The sequence below is a fragment of the Schistocerca gregaria genome, chromosome 1 (assembly GCF_023897955.1).
Source record: "Schistocerca gregaria isolate iqSchGreg1 chromosome 1, iqSchGreg1.2, whole genome shotgun sequence".
NCBI lineage: Eukaryota > Metazoa > Arthropoda > Insecta > Orthoptera > Acrididae > Schistocerca > Schistocerca gregaria.
Window position 1 is genome coordinate 305,256,427 of NC_064920.1, and position 21,686 is coordinate 305,278,112.

Genomic DNA, 21,686 nt, shown 5'->3' on the forward strand with positions numbered 1-21,686 from the left:
TTGTCTTACACCCTTCTTAATATGAGCACATCGTTCTTGATCGTCCACGCTTATTATTCCGTCTTGGTTGTTGTACATATTGTATATGACCTGTCTCTCCCTATAGCTTACCCCTGCTTTTTTCAGAATCTCGAACAGCTTGCACCAATTTATATTGTCGAATGCTTTTTCCAGGTCGACAAACCCTATCAACGTGTCTTGATTTTTCTTGAGCCTTGCTTCCATTATTAACCGTAACGTCAGAATTGCCTCTCTCGTCCCATTACTTTTCCTAAAGCCAAACTGATCGTCACCTAGCGCATTCTCAATTTTCTTCTCCATTCTTCTGTATATTATTCTTGTAAGCAGCTTAGATGCATGAGCTGTTAAGCTGATTGTGCGGTAATTTTCGCACTTGTCAGCTCTTGCCGTCTTCGGAATTGTGTGGATGATGCTTTTCCGAAAGTCAGGTGGTATGTCGCCAGACTCATATATTCTACACACCAACATGAATATTCGTTTTGTTGCCACTTCCCCCAATGATTTTAAAAATTCTGATGGAATGTTATCTGTCCCTTCTGCCTTATTTGACCGTAAGTCCTCCAAAGCTCTTCTAAATTCCGATTCTAATACTGGATCCCCAATCTCTTCTAAATCGACTCCTGTTTCTTCTTCTATCACATCAGACAAATCTTCACCCTCATAGAGGCTTTCAATGTATTCTTTCCACCTATCTGCTCTCTCCTCTGCATTTAACAGTGGAATCCCCGTTGCACTCTTAATGTTACCACCGTTGCTTTTAATGTCACCTAAGGTTGTTTTGACTTTCCTGTATGCTGAGTCTGTCCTTCCGACAATCATATCTTTTTCGATGTCTTCACATTTTTCCTGCATCCATTTCGTCTTAGCTTCCCTGCACTTCCTATTTATTTCATTCCTCAGCGACTTGTATTTCTGTATTCCTGATTTTCCCAGAACATGTTTGTACTTCCTCCTTTCATCAATGAACTGAAGTATTTCTTCTGTTACCCATGGTTTCTTCGCAGCTACCTTCTTTGTACCTATGTTTTCCTTCCCAACTTCTGTGATGACCCTTTTTAGAGATGTCCATTCCTCTTCAACTGTGCTGCCTACTGCGCTATTCCTTACTGCTGTATCTATAGCGCTAGAGAACTTGAAACTTATCTCGTCATTCCTTAGAACTTCCGAATCCCACTTCTTAGCGTATTGATTCTTGCTGACTAATGTCTTGAACTTCAGCCTACTCTTCATCACTACTATATTGTGATCTGAGTCTATATCTGCTCCTGGGTACGCCTTACAATCCAGTATCTGATTTTGGACTCTGTCTGACCATGGTGTAATCTAATTGAAATCTTCCCGTATCTCCCGGCCTTTTCCAAGTATACCTCCTCCTCTTGTGATTCTTGAACAGGGTATTCGCTGTTACTAGCTGAAACTTGTTACAGAACTCAATTAGTCTTTCTCCTCTTTCATCCCTTGTCCTAAGCCCATATTCTCCTGTAACCTTTTCTTCTACACCTTCCCCTAAAACTGCATTCCAGTCGCCCATGACTATTAGATTTTCGTCCCCCTTTACATACTGCATTACCCTTTCAATATCCTCCTACACTTTCTCTATCTGTTCATCTTCAGCTTGCGACGTCGGCATGTATACCTGAACTATCGTTGTCGATGTTGGTCTGCTATTGATTGTTATTAGAACAACCCGCTCACTGAACTGTTCACAGTAACACACCCTCTGCCCTACCTTCCTATTCATAACGAATCCTACACCTGTTATACCATTTTCTGCTGCTGTTGATATTACCCGATACTCATCTGACCAGAAATCCTGGTCTTCCTGCATGACCATCACAGATTTTGCTGAAATTTTGTGTGATCATTTGCACGTGTTCCCATTGAACACTGGTAAAGCTTTACTTTTTCCAATTTAATACTCACATAGATTTGCCGTTTGTTTGATCCCACAGTGCAGCTATCAACAGTGCACCAATGAGTTTTGGAAACTTTGAGACATAGTACTTCCGACAATATTTTCTTGAAAGAAACAAAATTAGGTCACCTTGTACAACTTTTTGTGCTCTCTTAAGTGAAATAATAAAAATATTTCCTGGGCACTTTGTGTATGGACAACTTGAAGGAAAATCGGCTAAAAAAATAAATTTAAAAAATGCTCGAAAAAAATGTAAAGTTTAGCTTTTTATATCTCCGTAAGTAATTGCAGGATACAACTGAAATTTTGCACATAATCACTTAATAATAAAAGTTCATGGAATATAACATTTTATTTTCCTGCTGCTTGCTGATAATTACATTCATTGGGAACATGTGAAACTGTTCATATGAAATTTCATGGAAGTCCAAGAAGGTCACACGGGAAACTCTAGACCACTGGGCATGCAGTGACCCAAATCCCAGTTTGTGTAAACAGTCCTTGAAAGTATTGTAGCTCTAAATTGTGCTGGACTATTATTACAGAATAACAATTTTGTGTTTGGAGACAGGATATTATCAGTTAATGTGCCTCTGACGTGGAAACTACAGTCACCAACAGCCCGTGACCTGATGTATATTAATAATGGGCATTGAGCGTGTTCTGATGTGGTCCATCCAGCTAATCCTTTTCATGTTGCTTCTTATTCTTTGATAAGTTTTCTCTTTTTGCCCTGGAAAGTTACTGGGATGTTTGGACTCTGATGCAACAAAGCCTGCAGGAGCTTGATGCTTATCTCGGCTGGATCATTTGCAACTTTGCTGAGTAACTAGTATTGGCGAATTAACTTCTTTATGCCACTGTGAAAGGCCTGCCTTAACACACTTACACATAATGTCGGAAATCAGTAATTAATACAACAGATGTAAGACTACATGGAATTACTGAAAGGAGAGACAAGACAAGCAGCCACAGAACTAGTAAACTAAATTTTGAACTAAATGAAGTAATCCAGCCTCCCTCTATCACCTTCAGTTTCACGATCTATCCATGGAACATTGCGATAGTACCTTTATGTTCACTATCAGCTCTCACACTGACCATGATGTCGGATGTGGCCTCGTTATCGGCACAGACATTTTTTTGTATCAGCTTCTGGAACACTCAGTACTTACAGCAAAGCTCTTCACCCTGTATCAGGCCAAGCAGTACATCTGGCGACATTGCTCAAACCTGCTGGAGCCACTGTGATGTTTGTGTGAGTTACTGGTCATGTCGGTCTGACAGGAAACGAAGCCGCTGATGCTGCTACCAAGGCTGCAGTCCTTGTACCTTGGCCTGCTAGTTCTTACATTCCCTCTGATGCTCCATGTGTTGCCGTCTGTCAGCAAGTGGGGTCACTTTAGGATCACCACTGGTCCTCTCTTCATAGGCACAAGCTCAGAATTAAATGACCACCTCTCGGCGTTCCCACTTTGAGGAGATCATTTTAGCTAGGATGTGTATCAAGTGTGTCTTTTTAGCCTTTACCATTTATTAAGTGATGCTCCCCCACTGCTTTATGCTCATCACTTTGTCTTTGACGGTCCACTATTTCGTGACAGAATGCTCTTTTCTTTTACCACTTACATTCTTGCATGTGTTTGCCGTCTGAGTCATTGGCTGTTTTAATGAACGACGCATGGGCTGTTGACTGTGTTTTACGTTTCATCCATTTCAGCAGTGTGGTGATGGACATTCAAATTTTAGCTCACGACCACTGTTTCTCTATGTCATATTTTATAGACCTTTCTCCATGTCCCTGTTTTTAGCTGTCTTCTCTTCTATCAATCAGGATTAACGTGTAATCATTTTTAACATCTTTCTTTGTTTTCATGTTCCACTTTTCTGACACAGGCGAGAATGACTGTAGGTGTTTTTACACCCTGAAACAAAACAAAACAAATATGCATGTAGCATCCACTTTAAGGAACCTGTCACATCTGACCCACCACAGTCTCCCATTTTGTACAGCAAAGAATTCCTCTTTTTACAACAAAACGTTCCATTTACCTTTCAGCAACAGTGCCCATAGGATATTTAGGTAAACCTGACTACAGAGAGGACTGTCTAATTAGGCTATTCTTAAATTTGTTAAGCATGGCAAAAATTAGAATAAGTTTGACTACTCATAGTATGGTTAATCTAACCACTTTTACAGAATTATGCAAATTCAACAATATTTTCAGAAAATTCCAAACGGTTCAGGTTCCCTTTGTTCAAAACTTATACTGTATCGGTTATGGCACCCTGCAGAAAACTTACCAGTTGTCACTGCTTAATAACTCAAACCTATGATAACCCACTGTAAAAATAAATAAAATTATACACCTGTAGCTTTGAAGGCAGCAGAGGAACAAGTAAGAAAAAGATAAGGGCTAGTAGAAATCCTTGGGCAACAGAAAAAAATATTGAATTAAATTGATGAAAGGAGAAAATATAAGAATGCAGTAAATTAAGCAGGCAAAAAGAAATGCAAACTTCTCAAAAAAATGAGATCGACAGGAAGTGCAAAATGGCTAAGCAGCGATGGCTAGAGGACAAATGTAAGGATGTAGAGGCTTATCTCACTAGGGGTAAGATAGATACTGCCTACAGGAAAATTAAAAAGACCTTTGGAGAAAAGAGAACCACTTGTATGAATATCAAGAGCTCAGATGGTAACCCAGTTCTAACCAAAGAAGGGAAAGCAGAAAGATGGAAGGAGTATATAGAGGGTCTATACAAGGGCGATGTATTTGAGGACAATATTATAGAAATGGAAGAGAATGTAGATGAAGATGAAATGGGAGATCCGATACTGCGTGAAGAGTTTGACAGAGCATTGAAAGACCTGAGCCGAAACAAGGCCCCCGGAGTAGACAACATTCCATTAGAGCTACTGACGGCCTTGGGAGAGCCAGTCCTGACAAAACTCTACCATCTGGTGGGCAAGATGTATGAGACAGGCGAAGTACCCTCAGACTTCAAGAAGAATATAATAATTCCAATCCCAAAGAATGCAGATGTTGACAGATGTGAAAATTACCGAACTATCAGTTTAATAAGTCACAGCTGCAAAATACTAACACGAATTCTTTACAGACAAATGGAAAAACTGGTAGAAGCGGACCTAGGGGAAGATCAGTTTGGAAACCGTAGAAATATTGGAACACGTGAGGCAATACTGACCTTACGACTTATCTTAGAAGAAAGATTAAGGAAAGGCAAACCTACGTTTCTAGCATTTGTAGACTTAGAGAAAGCTTTTGACAATGTTGACTGGAATACTCTCTTCCAAATTCTAAAGGTGGTAGGGGTAAAATATAGGGAGTGAAAGGCTATTTACAATTTGTACAGAAACCAGGTGGCAGTCATAAGAGTTGAGGGGCATGAAAGGGAAGCAGTGGTTGGAAAAGGTGTGAGTCAGGGTTGTAGCCTCTCCCCGATGTTATTCAATCTGTATATTGATCAAGCAGTAAAGGAAACAAAAGAAAAATTCGGAGTAGGTATTAAAATCCATGGAGAAGAAATAAAAACTTTGAGGTTCGCCAATGACATTCTAATTCTGTCAGAGACAGCAAAGGACTTGGAAGAGCAGTTGAACGGAAAGGACAGAGTCTTGAAAGGAGGACATAAGATGAACCTCAACAAAAGCAAAATGAGCATAATGGAATGTAGTCAAATTAAATCAGCTGATGCTGAGGGAATTGGATTAGGAAATGAGACACTTAAAGCAGTAAAGGAGTTTTGCTATTTGGGGAGCAAAACAACTGATGACGGTTGAAGTAGAGAGGATATAAAATGTAGACTGGCAATGGCAAGGAAAGCGTTTCTGAAGAAAGAAATTTCTTAACATCGAGTATAGATTTAAGTGTCAGGAAGTTATTTCTGAAAGTATTTGTATGGAATGTAGCCATGTATGGAAGTGAAACATGGACGATAAATAGTTTGGACAAGAAGAGAATAGAAGCTTTCGAAATGTGGTGCTACAGAAGAATGCTGAAGATAAGATGGGTAGATCACATAACTAATGAGGAAGTATTGAATAGGATTGGGGAGAAGAGAAGTTTGTGGCACAACTTGACCAGAAGAAGGGATTGGTTGGTAGGACATGTTCTGAGGCATCAAGGGATCACAAATTTAGCATTGGAGGGCAGTGTGGAGGGTAAAAATCATAGAGGGAGACCAAGAGATGAATACACTAAACAAATTCAGAAGGATGTAGGTTGCAGTAGGTGCTGGGAGATGAAGAAACTTGCACAGGATAGGGTAGCATGGAGAGCTGCATCAAACCAGTCTCAGGACTGAAGACTACAGCAGCAGCAGCTTTGATCTGTAAACTAGCAATCTGGGAGTTGACCAATCGTTAATTTAGAACGTATCTCTCGCAGTGGAAGACTCAGAGAGGATGTTTTCCTTCCTTCTGCATTGCCTATACTTGCATTAACATTTCTGGTGGACTTGGGTGAGCTATATTGCAACCAGTAAATTGTTAATTCTCTGCAACAAGGAAAACAAGGTCCTTTTCAGCACTGAGGGCAAATGGCACTGAGATAACCATAATTACATGCAGTCTCTTCATGCTTCTCCACTGTTTTATGCCCTATCAGTTTACGTCACTATTGGTGAACACTCATTAAAGAAAAAAATCTTTTGAAGACCACAGTCTCTACATATAAAAGGAAATGTCCTCACTCACTCACTCACTCACTCGCTCACTCACTCACCATTGCCCAGCCCAAACTACTAAGGATAGAAACTTGAAATTTGCAGAAGGTCTTGTTTTTACACAGTAGGAATTTTTCGAAATCCCACCCGCAAGAGGGTTAAACGGGATCAGAGGTTCTTTGAAAATATGTCACTATTAATGAATGCAATGTTGAAGCTAGAACTGTGGAAACTAATATTTGGTTTGTCAGTCCGAAATAAATACACGTGTCAGCATTTTTGGAAATTTGTCTCATGTAGCGGTGGAATAGATGGTGAAATCATTTTAAAAGAAATTATTATTAAAGAACTTGTAATGTTCCATTAGAAATACTGAAAGCCTTGGGAGAGCCAACCTTGGGGAAGATCAGTTTGGATTCTGCAGAAATGTTGGAACATGTGAGGCAATACTGACCCTACAACTTACCTTAGATTAAGGAAAGACAAACCTTTGTTTCTAGCATTTTTATACTTAGAGAAAGCTTTTGACAATGTTGACTGGAATACTCTTTCAAATTCTGACGGCGGCAGGGATCAAATACAGGGAGCGATAGGCTATTTACAATTTATACAGAAACCAGATGGCAATTATAAGAGTCGAGGGACATGAAAGGGAATCAGTGGTTGGGAAGGGAGTAAAGACAGGGTTGTAACCTCTCCCTGATGTTATTCAATCTGTATACTGAGCAAGCAGTAAAGGAAACAAAAGAAAAAATTGGAGTGGGAATTAAAATCAGTGGAGAAAAAATAAAAACTTTGAGGTTTGCTGATGACATTGTAATTCTTTCAGACAGCAGAGGACCTGGAAGAGCAGTTGAAAGGAATGGACAGTGTCTTGAAAGGAGGATATAAGATGAACATAAACAAAAGCAAAACGAGGATAATGGAAAGTAGTCAAATTAAATCAGGTAATGCTGAGAGAATTAGATTAGGAAATGAGGTACTTAAAGTAGTAAATGAGTTTTGCGGGGGGGGGGGGGGGGGGGGGGGGGGGGGGGGAATAACTGACAATGGTCAAAGTAGAGAGGATATAAAATGCAACTAGCAGTGTCCAGGAAAGTATTTCTGAAGCAGAGAAGTTTGTTAACATCAAGTATAGATTTAAGTGTCAGGAAGTCTTTTCTCAAAGTATTTGTATGGAACGTAGTCATGTATGGAGGTGAAACATGGACGATAAATAGTTTAGACAATAAGAGAATAGAAGCTTTTGAAATGTGGTGCTGCAGAAGAATGATGAAGATTAGATAGGCAGATCATGTAACTAATGAGGAGATACTGAATAGAATTGGGGGAAAAAGGAATTTGTGGCACAAGTTGACTAGAAGAAGGGATCAGTTGGTAGGACATGTTCTGGTGCATCAAGGGATCACCAGTGTAGTATTGGAGGGCAGTGTGGTGGGTGAAAATCGAAGAGGGAGACCAAGAGGTGAATACACAAAGCAGATTGAGGGTTAGAGTAGCATGGAGAGCTGCATCAAACCAGTCGCTGGACTGAAGACCACGACGACAGCATTACGTTTTTAAAGCTACATCTATGAAAATTGGTATTTGACTTCTCAGTGAGAAACAAAAAAAGCTTGTGTTAGTATTTTTGGTAATTCAACCACTGAGGGGATGAAATAAGACCTGACTGATTCATTGACTTTTTATCGCCTAAACAGTTAAGTATAGAAACTTGGAATTTGGCGAGCTGTTGATTTTATACTGTATTCATCGTTTAGTATGGATATTGTATGAAATTCCATCGCTAACTGTATGAATTAAGGGATGAAAGATTTTTGAAAGTATGTTACTGATAATGTACTTAGAAGCTAGATAGAACTACAAAAATTGGTATTTGGTTTCTCTGTCAGAAATTAATGTATCAGTACTGTATTTCTAAGAGTTTCAACCACTAAGGGGGTAAAATAATGTGTTAAATCTGTTTCAGAAAATAAATCATTATTGAAGTTCTAATAAAGCGTTTTTAAAGCTACTTGTGTAAAAAACGGTTTTTGAATTCTCTGTTGGATATAGAAAAATACCACCTAAGGGAGTGAAACTGGATATGAAAAATTGTTTGTACACATTTCATATTTGAGTTCTAAAGAAATGTGTTAGGGAATGGAAGTTTTTATGGAAATGTCACTTCAAGAACTCAAAAGGCAGCAGGATTGTCAAAAACCTCTGATTTTAGTTGCCAGAATCACATTTTGGTTAGAATTACTTTAGGAAAAGATTATGCTTCTATGGCCATAATTAACATGCAAAGTTTAGATGATGTTTCAGTAAAAACCAACATATCAATAAATGATAATATAACTTGCTCTTACAGCTTTCGCAACCCACGGTTGCTTCATCAGGAAAGAGGGAATTTCTTGATGAAGCAACCATAGGTTGCGAAAGCTTGAATTTTGTGTATGTGTTTGCGTCTCTATCAACAAACCAAAGCTTTCGTTTGGTAAGTTACATCATCTTTGTTTTTTGTTTCAGTTGGTGGACAACATAAACATTCATTCTCCCCATGTTTTAAATCCTATAGACTGGTAGGTGAAAGATGTAAGAAAGGCATTGGGCAACGAAGGATTTATGGTGTTCTCTGTTTCTGGGTGACGGTAAAGTGATATAACAAACCTGAAAGTCCAGGCCAGTGTCATAGGTGTCAAAAGTACAACCACACCAGCCATAACTGCAGCCTACAGCCCAGGTGTGTTAAGTGCACAGATCCTCACCTAAATAAACTGTGCAAGAAGTGCCAACCACATCTGCCCCAACACAAAGGGCACTCACCTGGTCAACTATCATGTCTGTGAGGTTTGTCAGAGATTGGTGTAAAGTCAGAGGCACCAGAAAACTGCCATTGCAGCTACCACTGTGTCCTGGCAACAAACTCACCAACAGGCGAATTTTGAGCCCCAGCCCAGTCATTTTACAGCTCCACAATTAAGATGGGCAACTTGGACATCCCTCTCCTCCTCTACGATGGAGATAGGCAGTTTTGGTGTCCCCCTCCCCCTCTTCTGCTGTGGTGTTCCCTCTACATACCAGGGGCTCACAGAGACTAATGTAGCTGCCATTGTGGCTACTGAGCCAATGCCAGAACTGCCTCAGTGGGGCCAGGCACTGGCAATGATATATATGAGAGAGGGCAAGTTGTATTGTCATTTATTGATATGTTGATTTTTACATATTTTATGAAGCTGTGCCGAGTCATCTGTCGTAAGAAAATCTGTATATCAGCTCATTGACACTCTGACAGTCCAGTGTCCTTTTAGTTTCTTATTATCCTTGTGATGTCTATTATGTCACCTCTCCTTCCAATAGTTGTTAGCCATAATTGAGGCAAATTGGACGTTTTCATTACTAAGTCTTCTTGACTTAAAACTGGCTTGGACTATTATTTGTAATGACTGATTACCACTCACAGTAGTACACTTCTTACTATATATTATGCTTGTGATTTATTACAAACTCTGCTCCATTTTGACATACAAGGGAAGAGTTGTGCACAGGTCACACATTCACTTGAACTAGAAAGACGACCATCTCAAAAAAAGAGTATCTTTTCTTGTGACTTGTCAGTGATTATGTTGTTTCATAAAACTGCAGATATGTTTTTCCAATAAATACGTACTTGGTATTACAGATTTTAGAATGGCAAAATTTTTTATCATGTACCATGTACTATCACAACATTAAACTCTAGTTTTCTATCCTTGTTTCCTTCCAGGAATGAATTATGGAATGAATGCCTTTTTGTTGTTCTATTAAACAAATAAGCGGAGATGCTGAGTCGCATATAGGCATAAAAATAAGACTATCACAATTAACACACACACACACACACACACACACACACACACACACACACACACACACACACACACACACACACACACACACACACACACACACACGAGATTGCAGTTTGTGTGTGTGTGTGTGTGTGTGTGTGTGTGTGTGTGTGTGTGTGTGTGTGTTTGTTTGTTTGTTTTGTTGACGAAGGCCTCAGTGGCTGAAAGCTTTAATTGTGAGAGCTTTTTTGTTATGCCTATCTGCAACTCAGCATCTCCACTATATGGTGAGTAGCAACTTTCTTTCTCATAATATTGTTGCATTCCATTCTGGATTTTCCATTGTTTGATTGAACACATAAAGTTGTTGTTGTCTTCAGTCCTGAGACTGGTTTGATGCAGCTCTCCATGCTACTCTATCCTGTTAAAGTAGGTTTATTTAATACTAGTCTAGGCTGTCACTGTTCCCACACAACATGCCTGTCACGCAGGCCAGTCTGCACACCAGGGACTGAAAAACTTATTTTTCCCCATAGGTCTGCTCCTATTGGAGTTAGGAGAATATAAATGCCACAATGCTGATACTCGTGAGGCCTTCTGTTTCTGTGCAAAATTTAATTGAAATTGATCCCGGGGTTTGGGAGGATATACCAGACATAAGCACACCATACCTATACTCTGCTTTGTATATATTTATTTAATGTATAGAGATTTGTCTTCCCTTTGCTTTGTCTCATTACTTTACATTGTGACATTTATTTCGTTGCCACTAGTACTTTTAGGTGAAACAATGATTTCACACTCACATTTCTTGAAATAATCTGCTGAACTTAATATTGAAATAATTTCTCAGCGTACATGAAACATACACTGCTTCGGTGATTTTAAATGGTGCACTGGCTTTCATTAACTTACTGATATTTCACCATACGTTTGTAAATCTTTATGCTTAGCTGTTGTAATAATTAATTCGTTTTCCTCTTCACTCATTTTCTCTGACTTCTTATGACAGACAGGGTGTTGCAATAAGGTACGGCCAAACTTTCAGGAAACATTCCTCAAACACAAAGAAAGAAAATATGTTATGTGGACATGTGTCCGGAAACACTTACTTTCCATGTTAGAGCTCATTTTATTACTTCTCTTGAAATCACATCAATCATGAAATGGAAACACACAGCAATAGAATGTACCAGTGTGACTTCAAACACTTTGTTACAGGAAATGTTCAAAATGTCCTCCATTGGCGAGGATACATGCACCCACCCTCTGTCGAATGGAATCCTTGCTGCGCTGATGCAGCCCTGGAGAATAGCGTATTGTATCACAGCCATCCACAATACAGCACGAAGAGTCTCTCCATTTGGTACTGGGGTTGCGTAGACAAGAGCTTTCAAATGCCCCCATAAATGAAAGTCAAGAGGGTTGAGGTCATGAGAGCTTGGAGACCATGGAATTGGTCCGCCTCTACCAATCCATCGGTCACCGAATCTGTTGTTGAGAAGTGAACGAACACTTCGACTGAAATGCGCAGGAGCTCCATCGTGCATGAACCACATGTTGTGTCGTACTTGTGAAGCACATGTTCTAGCAGCACAGATAGAGTATCCCGTATGAAATCATGATAACGTGCTTCATTGAGCATAGGTGGAAGGACGTGGGGCCCAATCAAGATATTACCAACAATGCCTACCCAAACGTTCACAGAAAATCTGTGTTGATGACGTGATTGCACAATTGCATGCGGATTCTCGTCAGCCCACACATGTTGATTGTGAAACTTTACAATTTGATCACGTTGGAATGAAGCCTCATCCATAAAGAGAACATTTGCACTGAAATGAGGATTGATACATTGTTGGATGAACCATTCGCAGAAGTGAACCCGTGGAGGCCAATCAGCTGCTGATAGTGCCTGCATACGGTACATAGTACAGAAACAACTGGTTCTCCCATGGCACTCTGCATACAGTGACGTGGTCAGCTGTACCTTGTACAGCAGCAACTTTTCTGACACTGACATTAGGGTTATCGTCAACTGCACGAAGAATTGACTTGTCCATTGCAGGTGTCCTCGTCGTTCTAGGTCTTCCCCAGTCGCAAGTCATAGGCTGGAATGTTCTGTGCTCCCTAAGATGCCGATCAATTGCTTTGAACGTCTTCCTGACGGGACGCCTTCAGTCTGGAAATCTGTCTCGATACAAACATACCGCGCCACGGCTATTGCCCCGTGCTAATCCATACATCAAATGGGCATCTGCCAACTCTGCATTTGTATATATTGCACTGACTGCAAAACCACGTTCGTGATGAACACTAACCTGTTGATGCTATGTACCGATGTGCTTGATGCTGGTACTGTAGAACGATGAGTCACATGTCAACACAAGCACTGAAGTCAACATTACTTTTGTTCATTTGGGCCAACTGGCGGTGAATCTAGGAAGTACAGTACATACTGACGAAACTAAAATGAGCTCTAACATGGAAATTAAGCGTTTCCGGACACATTTCCACGTAACATCTTTTCTTTATTTGTGTGTGAGAGATGTTTTCTGAAAGTTTGGCCGTACCTTTTTGTAACACCCTGTATATTGAAACATCACCTGTTACAAGTTATGAATACTTGCTTTAACCAATAAAAGTTCAATTGGTCTTGCTAATCATTAAGAGGAAATTTAATGTTTTGCATAACTCGGGTGAATGATTCTTCTTCTACAGAAGAATTGTAATATGTTGAGCACCAACCTTCCAACCAGATAGGTATAATCTTTAACAACTGTCTATATAATGTTCTTTGTGCAACCTATCTCGTACAGTTCCTATTTTTTTCTGCGTGATATTTAAATGTCATTACTTATCCGAGCCTGTTGTCTGTTAGCATTGTTTCAGTGCTTGAAATTTTTAATGTAAAAGAACTGTCATATAAATGGATGATTTGTATCTGTCATTCTTGTTGTCTGTTATAGACTTCTGTCAAATATGCTTTTTGAAATTCTCTTTGTTTTATCAACACTGAAAGTGAATCCTTATCTCAACCATGCCTTCCATTGTAGAATCTGTCAGAAAGCTAATTTTGTGCAAAAATTTCAAAATAGGCAAAATATTTTTCTTAAAGACAAAACCTAAGACATTGTCTAGCTGAAAGAGGAAAGTCCTGCAGCCAGATCTGTGTGATCTGTAGAAGGCTATAATTAAAAGGTTATACCTTCAAAATTGAAGCACTTGTGCACATCACTCAGGTATTGGGTCTGTACATTGTTTTGATATGTCAATTCACTTAAATGATACGTTTCATTTAATAAAGTAGTCACTGTCCCAACTGTACATAAACCGTCACAAAGAAACCTGAAAAGATATACCTCTTTAAAGAAAATTAGTAAGTTTATAAGCAATACATACACTTCACTACTAACTGCACTTGTAGTTTGATGAAGCAAGCTCATTGAGCCTTATAATGTGCATTCTCCAGTTACTAATTTAATTTCTTCCATTAAAAGAATTTTCATTAATGATGCATGTCAGGCTAGCAAGTCTGTCAAAGGCATGGTGTATATAATTAGCCCAGAGCCCACTAGGATTATTCCCAGCCTGTCTCACAATCGCTAACTAATCCACATTAGTAAGTGCCATATAAAACACACCTAAATCATCTGTCACTTTACTGTGCCCTGCACTTGGTTTAAAAATGCTCAAGATATGTTGCTCCCTGCCTGTATGTAATGAACTTTCCTTTCTTAATGTTTATGTGTACCTGAAGCAGCATAACAATGTTGGACATCTGTTGCATCATTCCTGCATCCACCTGTACTTCAGGCTCATTTCGAGTGAACCATTGGCATATGGCTAAGATGATTCTTTATATTCTGAAAAATGCTGTTGGAGTTTGACCACTCCCTAGTGACCTTTCTGCCAACAGCCAGTGCCCAATTCTCCATCTTTCTAATATCTTGTAATTGTGCCTGAAGAGCAAAGTAATGAAAATTTGATGAATGGAAAAAGTGAAATAAAGCATCAGTCCAGGGAATTCGTTACATGATGTATTTTAATTCCAAATGGTTTTTCCCCCTCTTGCTTTTGTTCAGTTTTATTGCACTCATTTGCATTCGGAAGAAAAGAGTATAGAGCGCTGTGGGAATGTGTTTCAGAAAATAATACATTTCTCATCTGCATTGTCCAATTTAAAATCATCATCATCATCATCATCATTTAAGACTGATTATGCCTTTCAGCGTTCAGTCTGGAGCATAGCCCCCTTATAAAATTCCTCCATGATCCCCTATTCAGTGCTAACATTGGTGTCTCTTCTGATGTTAAACCTATTACTTCAAAATCATTCTTAACCGAATCCAGGTACCTTCTCCTTGGTCTGCCCCGACTCCTCCTACCCTCTACTGCTGAACCCATGAGTCTCTTGGGTAACCTTGTTTCTCCCATGCGTGTAACATGACCCCACCATCTAAGCCTGTTCATCCTGACTGCTGCATCTATAGAGTTCATTTCCAGTTTTTCTTTGATTTCCTCATTGTGGACACCTTCCTGCCATTGTTCCCATCTACTAGTACCTGCAATCATCCTAGCTACTTTCGTATCCGTAGCCTCAACCTTGTTTATAAGGTAATCTGAATCCACCCAGTTTTCACTCCCATACAACAAAGTTGGTCGAAAGATTGAACGGTGCACAGATAACTTAGTCTTGGTACTGACTTCTTTCTTGCAGAAGAGAGTAGATCGTAGCTGAGCGTTCACTGCATTAGCTTTGCTACACCTTGCTTCCAGTTCTTTCACTATGTTGCCATCCTGTGAGAATATGCATCCTAAGTACTTGAAACCGTCCACCTGTTCTAACTTTGTTCCTCCTATTAGGCACTCAATCCATTTATATTTCTTTCCCACTGACATTACTTTCATTTTGGAGATGCTAATCTTCATACCATAGTCCTTACATTTCTGATCTAGCTCTGAAATATTACTTTGCAAACTTTCAATCAAATCTACCATCACAACTAAGTCATCCGCATATGCAAGACTGCTTATTTTGTGTTCACATATCTTAATCTCACCCAGCCAGTCTACTGTTTTCAACATATGATCCATAAATAATATGAACAACAGTGGAGACAGGTTGCAGCCTTGTCTCACCCCTGAAACTACTCTGAACCATGAACTCAATTTACCGTCAACTCTAACTGCTGCCTGACTATCCATGTAAAGACCTTTAATTACTTGCAACAGTTTGCCTCCTATTCCATAATCTCGTAGAACAGACAATAACTTCCTCCTAGGAACCTGGTCGTATGCCTTTTCTAGTTCTATCAAGCATTGATACAATTCCCTGTTCCACTCATAACACTTCTCCGTTATTTGCCGTAAGCTAAAGATCTGGTCCTGACAACCTCTAAGAGGCCCAAACCCACACAGATTTTCATCCATTTGGTCCTCAACTAATACTCGCACTTTCCTTTCAACAGTACCTGAGAAGATTTTACCCACAATGCTGATTAAAGAGATACCTCTGTACTTGTTACAATCTTTTCTGTATCCATGTTTAAAGATTGTTGTGTGATTACTGCTTTTGTCCAGTCTGATGGAACCTGTCCCGACTCCCAGGCCATTTCAATTATCCTGTGTAGTCATTTAAGATCTGACATTCCACTGTGTTTGATGAGTTCCGACTTAATTTAATCTACTCCAGCTGCTTTATTGCACTGCAATCTATTGACCATATTCTCCACTTCCTCAAATGTGATCCTGTTTCTGTCATCATTCCTATCCCATTCTACCTCGAAATCTGAAACATTACTGATCATATTTTCACCTACATTGAGCAACTCTTCAAAATATTCCCTCCATCTGCCCAAGGCATCCACAGGATTCACCAGCAGTTTTCCTGACCTGTCCAAAATACTTGTCATTTCCTTCTTACCTCCCTTTCGAAGACTGCTAATTACACTCCAGAATGGTTTTCCAGCAGCTTGACCCAAAGTCTCCAACCTGTTTCCAAAGTCCTCCCAAGATTTCTTCTTGGATGCTGCAAATATCTGTTTGGCCATTTTTGATACGCCTTCTTTTTCCTTTTACAGGCTGCCTTGACTGTGTCATTCCACCAAGCTGTTTGCTTCTTGCTACTTTTACACACTACTGTTCCAAGACATTCTTTAGTCACTTCTAGTACTGTGTCCCTGTACCTTGTCCATTCCTTTTCCAATGACTGTAATTGACTACATTCAACTAACTGGTACCTCTCTGAGATCACTGTTATGTACTTGTGCCTGATTTCCTTATCCTGAAGTTTCTCCACTCTTATCCTCCTACATATGGACCTGACCACCTGCACTTTTCGCCTCACAATCCTAATTTCACTGCAGATTAAATAATGATCAGTGTCATCAAAGATTCCCCTGAATACACGTGTGTCCCTCACAGCCTTCCTGAATTCCTGATCTGTTATTATGTAGTCAATGACTGTGATTACTAAGCCCATACTGGCGCAGAAATCCAAGATTTGTTTCCCGTTCCTGTTGGCCTCCATATCCTCTCCAAATTTACCCATAACTTTTTCATACCCTTCTGTTCGATTTCCAATCCTGGCGTTAAAATCACCCATGAGCAGAACACTGTCCTTGTCCTTCACTCTAACAACTACATCACTGAGTGCCTCATAAAAACTATCCATCTTATCTTGATCTGTCCCTTTACAATGCAAATATACTGACACAATCCTGATTTCGTTGCTAGACACTGTCAAATCTACCCACATCAGTCATTCGTTTACATACCTTATTGTAACTACGCTGGGTTCCATTTCTATCCTGATGTACAGCCCTATATCCCATTGTGCTATTCCTGCTTTGACTCCTGACAGGTAGACCTTTTTTTCTCCCACTTCCTCTTCTTTCTCACCCCCTTACCCGAATGTCACTAACAGATAAAACGTCCAGCCCCATCTTACTTGCAGCCTCTGCCAGCTTTACCTTCTTCCCAGAGTAGCCACCATTGATGTTAATAGTTCCCCATCTCATTACCATTTGTTTGCCAAGTCGTATCTTAGGAGTCCCTGGTTTGTCAGTTAGAGGTGGGACTCCGTCACCTCCGAAGGTCTGAGGCATTTTGCTCTTGATTGTTGCCAGCATCATATTTAAAGTACCAGGGAAGCAGGTTGCTAGCCTTACTTGCCCTGAGTCCCATTGGGTATTACCCCTAAGGTTGAGGGAATAACCGGTGGATTTGGTAGTCTTTGCCGTATGAGCACAAAGGTGACCACGACTCAGAATATGTCAGAGATGCCCTGCCTTATTCCACAGTAACTGGTACTCTGACTGTCGGGACCACTTACTTGGCCACTCATACGTTGCCCGTGGTTCATGAACTAGGACATGACTACAGGAACCCACACCATGAACCACTCCAATTAAAAAAAAAAATAATAATAAAAAGAAATCCCTTATGCATTGTATATGATGAAATTGATAGGGCTGTAACTGTAATGAAAAGCTTCTTACACTTTTCAGTCGATGGCTAAAAGTTTGTTTAATTATTTCTTTAGTTTTTTCATGTACATTGTTCTGGTACACGAACCACCAAAAGTGTGATCTTTAAGTGATTTTTCATAATCACTTAGGCAAAGGCTGAGCTGGTCTCTAAGCCCAGCCCAAGGACATAAAATGCAAAAAGAGTCAAAATATGATAAAACACAGGACAAAGCTTAGTCAGTTCAGACAGGTGATGCCTACAGTTTCCCTCCCTTAGGTTAATTGATGGCTGGGGTAAAAGGTTAGGCATCTGACTGTACAGTTAACTAAAATAAATTTGCCAAATTATAAAAATAGTAGACCCCAAACGACAGGGAAAAGGTGGGTGTTGCTTAAATGAAATAGCCATTAATTTGAAATACTGGAATGAGTATGAAACTGTGTGTGTGTGTGTGTGTGTGTGTGTGTGTGTGTGTGAGAGAGAGAGAGAGAGAGAGAGAGAGAGAGAGAGAGAGAGAGAGATATGGAGATTTTTTTTCCCTTCTATGTATACCAAAGATAGGAAGGGAATGGGGGGAGAAAGTCTTGTGCTGATATTATGTGAGAAATTTTTTTATATATTGCAGGTGGCTGGATGGCATGAGTGACCTGTCGGATCATGGATCATTACTTACTTGTTGTAGAAATGATGGATAATTCTAATTCCAGGAAGTGGTCCACATTCCTGTTTGTAGTACAGGGTGGTTATGATTAAACTTTTGCTACTTTAAAAGCCCCCCATGAAAAATGGGTAGAGAAATAATGAATAAGTCATTTAAAGAAGCACATTTTAATTGTCACGTGATATGTTAATTGTATATCATGTTTATGTTCCAGGTTACAAATGTTGCTCAGTGTGACAACCATCTGCATCCATGACAGCCTGGATGTTCGTATGAATACCAATTTTATAATTGTTCTTCACACTTTTCTAACAGTGGACTGTGGAATTTTCAGCTGTTGTGTGACAGCTCGTGCACTGCTAGAGGACCACACATTGTGTCAGCATTGTCAGCCATGGCAACAATAACTTATTCAACAATTTGTGGCGCAGTTGACCGTTTGCCTCTCCCTAGAGCAACTACCAAATTATATGTAAATTTTAGGTGGAGAGGAGGAGAAATGAAAGGGAAGGGATTACTGATGTCAGCTGAATCAGGACATTATGCAGAACCAGTGGCGATGCATTCATACAATTACCAAATTGGCAGTTAATTTGAACTTCTGAATCAAGTTCTTCAACCCTAGTGTGGAAAGCGGACCTCTCCATATTTCTTTAATGTGTAGATACTCACAAAGAGCAGCAATACTATTGCTGTTGTTTTCATAAAACAGCTGTACAAGTAAAGCCTTCCTCACCTTGTCTGCAGCTGTAACGCACACTGATGTTTGTTTTCCAACCCAACATTGCTGTACCAGTACCGACGCCTGACTACAAGTTACAACTCTAACCACTACTAACAATGCAAATCCTGCAGCGCACAATCTGACCATCATTCCTTTAAGCTTTTGCACCCATACAGTAAATAGTTTTCCATCTACACTGGCTTAAGTAGTTAAAGTTTCATTATAACCACCCTGTATTCACTCTCATAAACAAGTTCCAGTGACTGGAGCCTTATCCTCATAGTCACCTTTTTGATTTTCTGTTAGTTTTAATTAATAGCTTTTTTTCATTTGTTGTGTCAGTTCATTGTTCTTAGCTAGATGGTACTATATTTTATTTTCCTTTCTTGTCTCTGTAATAGATGTGTCTTTACAGAAAGTCTTTGTCTTATAGGTAAATCTGCCAGACAAGAATTTGCACTCAGTTGGTTTCAGCAAAGCAATGGCACGTGGATGGATATATGTTGACAAATCGGGAGAAGTGCCTGTTATCAGGCAGAAAGTTTCATCTATTCAAGACATAGTAAAAGATCACATGAATTTAATTAGACAGCAAAGAGCAAACGAAGTTGAAGAAAATGCTAAGCAGGACTATAAGAAAAGAAAGTTGGTAAATGAAGTGTAAGTGAGTACTGTCTTATTGATGTGTAATCACTAAACTTCACTTACACTAGTAGCATTGCAAACACCATTGAAAAAAATTGTAGTTGTTGCAAGTGAAAAGGAGAAATGGCTAATAGTATTTTGTTTTTAAAATTTGTTGCACCTGGTTTTTGATGGAATGATTATGATGTTACAGTAATGACAGAAACAACAAAAACAGTGATATTCAGGATTACATTTTAAAAAAAAATTTAGTAATATGAATTTGTACCTTATTAATAAAACTTAAATAGCATGAAGTTATTTCTTATTTTCAAGTACTTCAGGAATTTCTCAGAAAGGGAAAATATTTTGATATTTCCAGTGTTGTATTTTTAGTTGGTCTCTCTGTAGAACATTCAGTTTTGAAATTAGTACTTTCTTTGGCAACTCAGTGACAAGTACCCTCAGATGTAGGTAAGTAAAAATTTTTGTAACAGTGTAATCTTCTTGTGTTCACTTGCTGTTTACAAGTTTCTAGCTTCAGTATAAATTTCCCTGGTTCTGAATAAAAGCTGCTATTATCTTAGGACACAGAATCAAATTCTCTAAACTTAGGGGCATAAAGACTGTTTGCATCCTTTTTGATAGCACGCACATATGCACATATCTGCAACCCCACACACTCTCTGAGAGTACAGAACTTTTACTGAATTAAATTCAGCCCCCCCCCTGTGGGTTCGGGGGTAAGAAAAGGTCCGCGGTATTCCTGCCTGTCGTAAGAGGCGTCTAAAAGGAGTCTCAACTGTTTCGGCCTTTCATGTGTTGGTCACCATTAGGGTTTGACCTCCATTCTTCCAAATTCAACAGAAGTACGAGCCTTTTGGGGAAGGACACGTTATGTGGTGCACCATCAGGCCTCTGTGCCCTAAGATCTTGGCACTCTTTATCATCTTGGAATCGTAATTGCTCCCACCATCAATCATTTGGGCATACACACCTGATGGGTTGCGTAAGTTACACCCTTAGTGAGTCATCATCTGCACGCACGAGAACTATGGACTTCTCATGGCACCCAACATCCAGCACGATAGCGAGCCTGTTGTGGTGGGGTCATCATGTACCCTCTAGATTGTAACCCCCTGAGAACACAGGGATCGTACTGCCGATGCCTGAGCTGCCACCTCCCCACATAAGCGAAGTAGTAGCTGCCTGTCTCTCTGGGGCATCGGGACTTCTGGCAGCGGTCATCCTGCCAGGTGGCCTTTGCTGCGGCTGGGTGGCGCCCGTGGGGAGAGCCCCTGGTCGAAGTGGGTGGCATCAGGGCGGATGATCCGCACTGAAGCGGATGAAGTCTCAATCCAGTGGTCGAACGATCGCCAGCCTCCTCCGGCCTTACTCGTTCGGAAGGAGTCCCTTAGGGGAGTCCCTTCCAAGGACCTTACCAGTGACTCACAAGTCACTAGCCAGTGACTGAAGAAGCCACCAGCTGCTGGTCGAAGGGCTTCACACTCTTCCTCTGCTCCTGACAATACGTCAGGAAAGCCCTCCCAGCATTCAAACCCTCCTCCCAGAGACAAGAGAGAGAAGAGGAAACTCTCTACAAAGAATAAGGACCCCCCAGTGGTTCCCGCGCCACCACTTCCTGTCAGCTCAGCCTCTAAGGATGAGGTCAAATTTTTTGCGTCCCCTGATTACCCGGAGCTTGCCGTCTCCTCAGAAATGATGGAAATTGCGACGTCAGTCACTTCGTCGTTGGCAGCATGTGAC

The 21,686-nt window shown here is 40.1% G+C and overlaps 1 protein-coding gene across 1 annotated transcript in view; it reads left to right on the plus strand.

The window, feature by feature from the left end:
- Positions 1-21,686, plus strand: part of LOC126342669 (phenylalanine--tRNA ligase alpha subunit) — a 121,791-nt gene that overhangs the window by 33,751 nt on the left and 66,354 nt on the right. Inside the window, exon 3 of the mRNA XM_050001876.1 lies at positions 19,729-19,955. Coding sequence (XP_049857833.1) covers positions 19,729-19,955 — 227 coding nt within the window. The remainder of the gene's footprint in view (positions 1-19,728; positions 19,956-21,686) is intronic.